Below are 8,504 nucleotides of genomic sequence, written 5' to 3'. Positions count from 1 at the left end.
ATTACCCCCAGTGCTCCCAGTAACCCCCTGGCTACTGCTGCCAGTGACCCCAGTGCTCCCAATAACCCCCCACCTACTGCCCCCAGTACTCCCAGTAACCCCATCCTAGTGCCCCCAGGGCTCCCAATAACCCCCTGGCTACTGCCCCCAGTGACCCCAGGGCTCCCTCAGCCCCTTCTGGCTACTGCCACCAGTATCCCCAGTAGCACCCTTGGCTCCCCCAGAGCCCTCTGCAGTGACCCCTGCCCAGCACCCCCAGCCCCGTAGTGCCCAGTGTCACACCAGTACCCCCCCCACACTCCCCAGCAGCCTCCTAGCGACTCCTATCACCCTCCTCCCTGCCCCCAGCCCAGGGCTCCCAGTATTCCCAGTCCAATGCCCACTCCGGACCCCTAGCACTCCCAGTACCCTGCCCAGTGCCTCCCCGCAGCCCCTGCGCCCCAATATTACATCCCCTGGACCCCCAGCGCCCCCCCGGCCCGCCCCGGGGAGAGCAGGGAGCCAACCTGACCTTTCTAATTACTGCACTCCAGGGAAGAGGAATTAGCAAGAGCAGCTCGTTAATTTGTAATGAGGGGGAGGCGCGCGCTCCCGGCCCAGGAGACACCGACACACAGCCGCTCGCCCCGCTTCTTCCTTGGGTTTTTTTTTTTTCCTTCTTCTCTTTTAGCTACAGAAAGAGCTGTGTAAACGGGGCCGGGAACCCCCCTTCCGCACTGGGAAATTTAAAAACACCCAAAAAGAGTCGCGGCGGGGAGAGGGGGGGAAGCGTCCGGACCGAACCTCCTGCGCGACCGGCAGCGCAAAGGCGGCAGGGTTCGGTGAGCTGCCGGTCACTGCCCAGGAGCAGCTGGCTGACGCGACGCCCCGCGTTTAAAAACACCTTAAAACCAGCGCTAAGTGAAACAGGGCTGTAGCTCTTCTCCGCGGTTTGGTGAACGGCTGCGCTCTCCCTCTCCAGAGCAGGCGGTACGCATTCAATATATATAAAAAAAAGATATCATCACATTGTAAAATTGCATAATTACTAGACGAGCCTGCGACTTTTTCCTGTTCCGCAAGAAACTCAAGTTTCGGCAAGACGGGAAAGGGGCAGGATTTCACCCCGCGCTCCGAGAGGCCTGCAAGATTTGGCCTCCGTTTCTCCCTAGGTCCGTACGCGCGAGCAAGGGTTTCGGGCTGGAGGCAGAGGGGGACGGCCGGGGTGGCCTGCGGGCCAGGCAAGGCGGCAGGGTCACGGCCACGCAGGAGGGACGGCGACGGAGGACCCGACGCGATCCGCTGCCCGGCGGCACCGGGACGCAAAGCGGGACCCCGCCGGGTGCGGGCGAGCGCGGGCCACCGCCGTCCTCGCCTCCTCCTCCGCGGCCCGAGCGAAAGAGAGGGGAAGGGACACGGCCCGAGAAATGGGTTTGCGCAGAACGGGGAGGTCGGGACTGCGGAACGGCTTCCCGGGGCGCTCCGCAAACCCCCAAACAGCCCCGGGCGTGACTTCTGAAGGTAAAAACCAAAATAATCTGAAAATTCCCCATTTGTTTTATTCTAATAGTAAAACAGACAGAGGACCCACTGTACAGAAAGCAATGACCCAGTGCTCCCAAGCCCTGCAGCCCAGCCAGAGGCGTCTCTACGCTCCCCTCCCCAAAACGGGGCATCCGACCCCCAGCAGATTGAAGTCGCGCTCGCGTGCCGCCGGCGGGGAGTAGGAGAAGAGGCCGACGGCCCCGGCCCGCGAACCGCCACGCGTCGGCCACGGGCGAGAGCGGCGCCTCTCCGCGCCGCGGCCGCTCGGCCGCCCTCCCGCCGGCCCTCGGGAAGGAGCCTCGTCTGCCCCGGGGCGGCAGCAGGGGGAAAGACGGGGAAAGAAAAGGAAGGCTGTGACTGCTTACGCTTGTTGCATACACATGCAGACTTTTGTTTGTTCGTTTTCCTTTTAAAATGACCAAATTACTGTGAAATCACAACTGGCACAGGCAGCCGTACGAGGTAACTATGGTTCAGTGGTGCTTTCTCGGCAGCTTCCGGCGCAACTCAGCCTTGCCTATTTCTGTATCTGAAATATAAAAAGCCGCAAGTTGATGTTCTTGGCCGCCAGCAGTTTGTTACATTCCACGGAGTCTACGATGGGCAGCGGCATGTAATCCGTCTCATTGTTCTCATTGGTAAAGACAAAGTGGTAGATGACGGGGTTGATCTTGACGTCGTCGTAAGGCCCCTCGAGCAGCAGGAAGGAGCACTCCATGGGGGAGTTGATCTTGCTTTTGAGAATGAGCTGGAAGGAGAGGGTGCGCTTGCAGGACAGGTTGGGGTTGCGCTCCGAGTCGTTGACCCGCGCCTTCAGCACCCAGGTCTGGTTGAGCACGGTGAGCCTGGGCGTCTCGTAGTAGAGCCGGGTGATGAAGTCGTCCGTGCGGTAGGGCCGGAACTGGACCTCTGCAACACGAGAAGAGGGAGGGGGGAGACGCAGGCAGTCAGCGCCGGCCGGCGGGCGGCAGGGCAGCCGGGCGCCCGTTACCTGTCGCCGCCGCCGCCGCGCGGCCCGGCCCCGGGCCGCGGCGGGGAGGGAGGGACGGACGGGGGCGGCCGCGCGACGCCGGCGAGCGTCGGGGCAAACCAGGCTTCTCGGGGGAGGACCCGGCGGGGGAGCACTTTAATATTGAAAACGACAATACGTTATAGATGAAGCGTTTCCAGATAGGGAGGGAAAGGCGGGAGGGGAGGGGAAAGGAGGTGGGGGGGAAAAAGAAAAACAAACATGGTTAATCATATCAGCACAAAACAAGAGCACGTACACACACGGACTGCCATCCTGGCTGGGACCGCCAGTCCGAGGAAGGATGGAGCAGCCCCTCCAGCAGACAGCCGGGCGCCCCTCGCCCCCCCGGCGCCGGCTCCCTAACCCCGCCGGCCTTGCCCCTTGCGGGCTCTCCGCCGCCACGCTCTAGCCCTTTCCTCGCTCCCGCTAAACGCCGCTCCCCGCAGCTTTTCCGGGCATACGAGTCACCAAAACTCCTGGCCGGCGACAAATAGCTTCCCCTCAATCCTTTCAGATTCGCTGCTGAAAGTAAAAGGACAAACGAAGATCAGCTCACGGTGCTCGGGCTGCCGACTGCGTACAATTAAAGCCTAAGTAGTCGGTTGTCTCACAGCAGGTCTGACAGATGCAACTCATCTGCGTGAGTTTAGTTACAGAACAGGCTATCAAGAGAGCCAAGAGAGGCAGTTCCCTGCCGCCGGCTGCGGAAACGCTTCATCGTCCCGCGGACGCTACGCGGCACGGAGAAGAGGTCCTACGAGGTGCAAGGGATCCGGCGTTCTGGGCAGCACCGACGCGCACGGCCAGCCGTGCCCACGGGAGGTCCGCAGAGCGTGGGAGCAGGAGAACACACAGACAGGATACGGTTCAGATAACAATGCACATTTTATTGGGAGTATGCATACAAATCCGTAAACAGGGCAGTTAAGGCACAATTACGCGTCACCACAGCGCAAAAAGAAAAAAAAAAACAAAAACCAAAAAACCCCAGAGAACAGGGCACGTGAAATACAGGCCTTGAGGTAGTAATAAGGTACAGAGGATCCTGTGTTCAGATACATAAAGGCGAACAACAATACATTGGAGAGAGATGGTTCCACGTTCAGGTTTGCACATGCACGGTCGAATTTTAAGAATAAGCCAAACCTTTCAAGGCACAGTCCACCGTCAGTCCGTTAAACCCCTTTCCAGGGGGGTCCAGGGTGCAACAGTTTTTCCCAATCTAGTACCTTTGAACAAACACACTGTTCACCGTTTTAAGTCTCTGCTGTACAAACCGTGGCATCTCAGAGTGCAACTACAAGTACAGTGAACCTTTAGGTGCACTTCACACAGATTTACGCGTTCTTCAGCGCTTCCGGGAGAGAGAAGAGCACAGCTGGCAACACCTGGACAGAGGAGGCGATCAGTTATTCAAGCTACACAACATAGGTATCGCAACGCTCTGCTGCGCGCCACCCTGCTACTGCCGCAGCCTACAGCGGCGGCCGAGCGTCCAGCCGCGTGCCTCAGCGTCGCGCCGGGCATCGCCGCTAACGCGCCCGCGCCGCAGCCCGCAAAGCCGCCCGAGGGCCCTCGCTCTAGCGGAGCCGAGCCCCAACGCCTCGCCGGGGCGCAGCCCGCGCCGCTCCGGCTCTCGGCGGCGCCTGTGGGCTGCGCGATCGAGGTGTAGGCGTTACCACGTCGGGCTACGGCACCCCGCTCCTCTCCTTAACACCCGCTGCTCAGGGGCGTCCACAGACTAAGCTGGGAAAAAAAAAAAAAAAAAAATCAGACTGCGGAGCGAAGGGACCAGCTAACGAGACCGTTCGGCAGTCGCGACCCGAGTTCCCAGCGCAAGCCGTTTGACAAACACCCGCCTGCCTGGGTAACTGGCGCGAAAGACTCGACCTCCGATATGAGACAAAGCGATCCACGCCACCGCTGCCGCGCCGAGCCAAAAGCACAACCCCAGTCACCCTTCTACCTCCGGGGTGACCGGCCAGCCGCTCTGGGAGCCCCGCTCAGCGCCAGCCCGCCTCCGAGCGCCGCGGGGCCGCGGCCGGCAGCGTCGCGCGCCGTTTGCCTGGCGGGCGAGGGGAAGGTCCTTCCCCCTGCAGACCCTCAGAGCGGCTCTCCTCCCAGGTTATCTGCCTCCTGGTGTTTAAAGCAGAAACAGATCTTAAACAGCAATTCAAGGCCAGGTTTTTACATTGAGAGACCAAGAAAATATCAAGCTTACCTGCTTTAGCAACTTAAGTGTGGCTTTTCACACTGATTATTAGCCAGTTCCCACCGTGCCCCGGCGCAACCACGCACCCAGGGCAGTATCAGGCAGACCTCGACAGCTTTCCACAGGGTGGGAGAGGGGTTTCGTAACCCCTTGGAAAAGCAAGAACAGGAGGTACTCAACTAGGAGGGAGAGACGTCCAAGAATCGTGAGTGCTTCTCCGGACAAACAAACAAAAAAAAGGCACGGAGAACCCCCTAGCAGAAGGGAAACCGAGCTCGGCTGACGGCCGCCCGCCTGGCCGCGCGTGCGACTCCACGGCAGCTACCGGAGGGAGCGCGGGGAGCCGAGCGCGCAGGGCCGGTCCGCGGGGAGAGCGCGTCGCTGCAGTCGATGCACGCCAAGTGATTAATACGCAGGGCTCCACTGCGAAGGACACACCAGACAGCAGACAAGGGCTCTGTTAGCGCGGTGCTGCCCCATCTCCCTTTCGTTCGCGGCAACACAGAGACACGTCACAGGCCACGCTGGTTTTCAAACTCTCGTTACGCTGCTCCTGTCCGTCAGTGCGGCGGGACGCAACCACAGCGCCTTACCTGCGGCTAGGAAGGGGCTCTCCTCCACACTCGCCATCAGTGCTGCTCAGAGGATGAGCCTTCAAGGGAAGCGGCTCCGAGGGAACCGAGGCCAGCTCCTGCCCACAGCCCGAGCACAGGACCTTCGGGACAGATCCAGGCCTCCAGCGGCCCGAGGGCCGGCAGCCCGCGGGCAACCGCCTGCCTTCAAACCCCGGCCGGTGCCCGGACAACCGTATCCGTCGCGCTCGGAGCCAACACTGACCATTGCGCGCAACCCTCTGCCCGTCGGCAAGGAGAGAGCAGAGACGGGAGCTAAACCCGACCGTCAGGAAGAGAGGGGAGAGGTGGCCCAGCAGCACCAAGGAACAGGCGCGCTGCTGTTACCGGGTGCTCGGCAAAGCCCCGCTCTTCGCTTCTACAGAATCAGTCACTGCACATCACACAAGAAAAACAGGTTTCATCAGCATGTAAACAGCGTCAGTGCCAAAAGGAACACACCAGAAATATTTTCAGGAAGCCATTTCTGTCCAAAGCCCTGGCCAAGTCATTACCTGTGTAGCCAATCTTCTCAAAGCTGAGCAGGCTGAAGATGCTGTTATACAGCTGCATTTCTTTTTTACGGGTTTGGTCCATCTCATCCAAGATCTCCATCAACTCATTGCCAGTCTTTGTTGGGTGAGTGCACTCTGCTTCATGCACCGTCAGCTCGTGGAACGGACCCTGCCACGGGCACCCGATCCGCTTGTACTTGCACTGGGTCACCCTGCCGGGCAGAAAACAAGCGTGAGCGTTCGCGGGGTCTGGGCACGGGCACCGTGCTGCCAGGCAACACGCCGCACCGGTAAAGCGGCACCCTGCAAGCCACGGCAGACCCCGGCGTGGCCTGGCCCCACCGGGAAGGACGCCACGGACTGCCAGAGCACCCAGGGGCTCATCCCCGGCCGCAGCCCTGCGCCTCTGCCAGCATCCAGCCCGTCCGCGTTCACTCGCGACGGAGGCGAAAACCAAGCGGCGGGAGCCCGCCGCGGGCTGCGACCCTACGCCACGTACAGCCGGGGGGGCCGCTCGGCGCGGCCCTCGCATCGGGCTCCCTCCGCCATCCCTTCCGTTACCCCCTTAGGGGATCCCTTGCAGGAGGGGCCCTTTGCTGCACAGACAGCAGCGAGCCCGGAGTGAAATAAGAGCAGGAAATAATCTGTTCGGGACAGCACAGATTGCAGAAGGCAAAGTTAAAAAAAAAAAAAAAAAAACACAACCGAAATGCAACAAAGTCGTCCAGGAAATCCATTGCAAAGTACTCAAGAAACGACATCTGCAAAATCTTCGGGTGTCACCTGCACTACAACCAGAGCACGACGCGACGGGTTTCCCCAGGCCACCAGCAGCCACCGGCCAAGCACGAGAGCGCGCGGACTCCGTCCCCGAACCCTAACGCCACTCCGGAGAGCGCGCGCGTGGGCGGCTGCAAGGGCACCCTAGCCCAACGCGGCGGCCGCCGGCCCGGGCAGGGGCGCAGGCCGGACGAGGCGGCCGGGTTCCTCCGCCCGCGAGGCGAAACCCAGCCGAGGGACGCCGCGCTCGGAGTCGCCCGGCAGGCTCCCGTGCAGCGGAGGCGAAGAAAGCAGCCGCAGGAAAGCGTCCTCCGCTGGCAAAGCGGAGCATCGCCCTGCTCGCAAGGGAGCGAGGCGAGAGCGGCCGAGCAGGCCGCGACTCGCGGGCTCCGCTCTTCATCGACAGCGGCGCGAGCTGCTTCCCGAGACCCAACTTGCCCCGAGCTGCTCCCGGGACCGCCGCGTTCCCGTCCTTCCCAGTGCTTCTCCCTGGGAAAAACGCAAGGATGGAGCCTCCTTCCCCCGCTGCAGCTGCGCGCCCGGGTAAAGCGCAGGGCGGCCGCGCCGGGCCGCGCAGCCGCAACCATCGCTGCCTGCGGCTCTCGGCACGAGCGCGGGCGCTTCGCTGCGGCGCCCTTCCTCCCCGGTGTGCGAGCTTGCCGAGACCTTCCCCGCCTCAAGCGGGAGAAGGGGCTTTTTATTCACCGCCGCCGGCCTTCAGGCTGCTCCTCGGGGCCGGACTACCCCTCCCGAGCTCCTCCGGGCTCTGCCGAGCACCGACGAGCAGGGCAGCTCGACACACCTCACACCCCAAGCGGGAAGCGGCTCCTGCCGTCCGGGCACGCCGGAGAAACCCACCTGCCCGGCTAAGCTGCGCGCGCGCGGGGACGGGGGACGCGCTCCGATCGACCCGGCCCCGGCTCAGCCGGGGCGAACGGCCTCCCCCCGCTGTGGGAGGCGAGCGGCTCTCGAGCAGCGGCCCCGGCCCGGGAACCTGCGCGCTGGCGCTCGGGAAAGCCGGCTGGCAGCGCTGCACAACCGCCCCCAGGCTAGGCGGCGGGGGTACCTCCAAGCGCCGGCGCCTCGGCCCCGCCGGGGCCGCCCGAAGGGCAGCGGCCGAGGCGCGCGGGGCCCGGGGAGCTCGGCGCCCCGCTGCAGCGAAGCGATGCTCTTTACCTGTCCTGGCACTCCTCTTTCTGGTGCCTCTCCAGAAGGGAACGCGGGAACTGCTGCATGCAGAAGCCACACTCTGATGGCAGCTCGCTCACTGCTTTTTCCACAGCAAGGTTTCGGCAGCACAGGCTCTTACTGATCTCACACCGGCAATTTGGGCAAGTGGCCTGCTCCTCCTTCAGCCGAGCGTCTGCTAGGAGGTGGATAAAACAGCCAGCGCACATCAAGTGGCCATTCGTACACTGCGGAAGAGGAAAGGGAAATACAGCTTCAAACATCTCGCATGAACCAACGCAGCAGAGCTGTCTCCCTCGCGGAGACGCTACGTTCTGCACTCTAATTCAGCGGAAACAGAGTCTTATTTTTGCAAGCGCATCCTTTTCGCTCAATGTCTACAGGTATGGGGCGCCCGGGCTGACTGATGTGAGAGACGAGAGCAAAAGAGGTTTAATTATTTTTAAGTGCAAATACAGCAAGGGTGCCAGGTCGATCGGACACGTAACGCTTATTCCAGCGCCCGCACTACTTAAGGCGGTTTGCTTCGTTTTGCTACAGCTGAGAGCGGGCCGGGGCCAGGTCACGGCTCCGGCAGCAGGAGGCTGCACCGAGACCCCGTCCAACACGGCTCCTCGCTAAACACGCTCCGTCCCCGGGCTGCCCTCCCACGCAGCCCTCCG

The 8,504-nt window shown here is 62.1% G+C and overlaps 1 protein-coding gene across 1 annotated transcript; it reads right to left on the bottom strand.

The window, feature by feature from the left end:
• Window positions 1-1,518: 1,518 nt before the first annotated feature.
• Window positions 1,519-8,069, bottom strand: ZFTRAF1 (zinc finger TRAF-type containing 1). Its single transcript, XM_068933555.1, has 3 exons — window positions 7,831-8,069; window positions 5,875-6,086; window positions 1,519-2,433 (listed from the first exon to the last, which is right to left on the bottom strand). Exons 1-3 carry the CDS (start codon window positions 8,049-8,051, stop codon window positions 2,042-2,044), a joined length of 825 nt encoding a protein of 274 aa, XP_068789656.1. The 5' UTR covers window positions 8,052-8,069; the 3' UTR covers window positions 1,519-2,041.
• Window positions 8,070-8,504: the final 435 nt, after the last annotated feature.

Source organism: Struthio camelus, chromosome 2, assembly GCF_040807025.1.
Source record: "Struthio camelus isolate bStrCam1 chromosome 2, bStrCam1.hap1, whole genome shotgun sequence".
Classification (NCBI taxonomy): Eukaryota; Metazoa; Chordata; class Aves; order Struthioniformes; family Struthionidae; genus Struthio; species Struthio camelus.
This window is presented reverse-complemented; position numbering and strand designations above follow the sequence as displayed.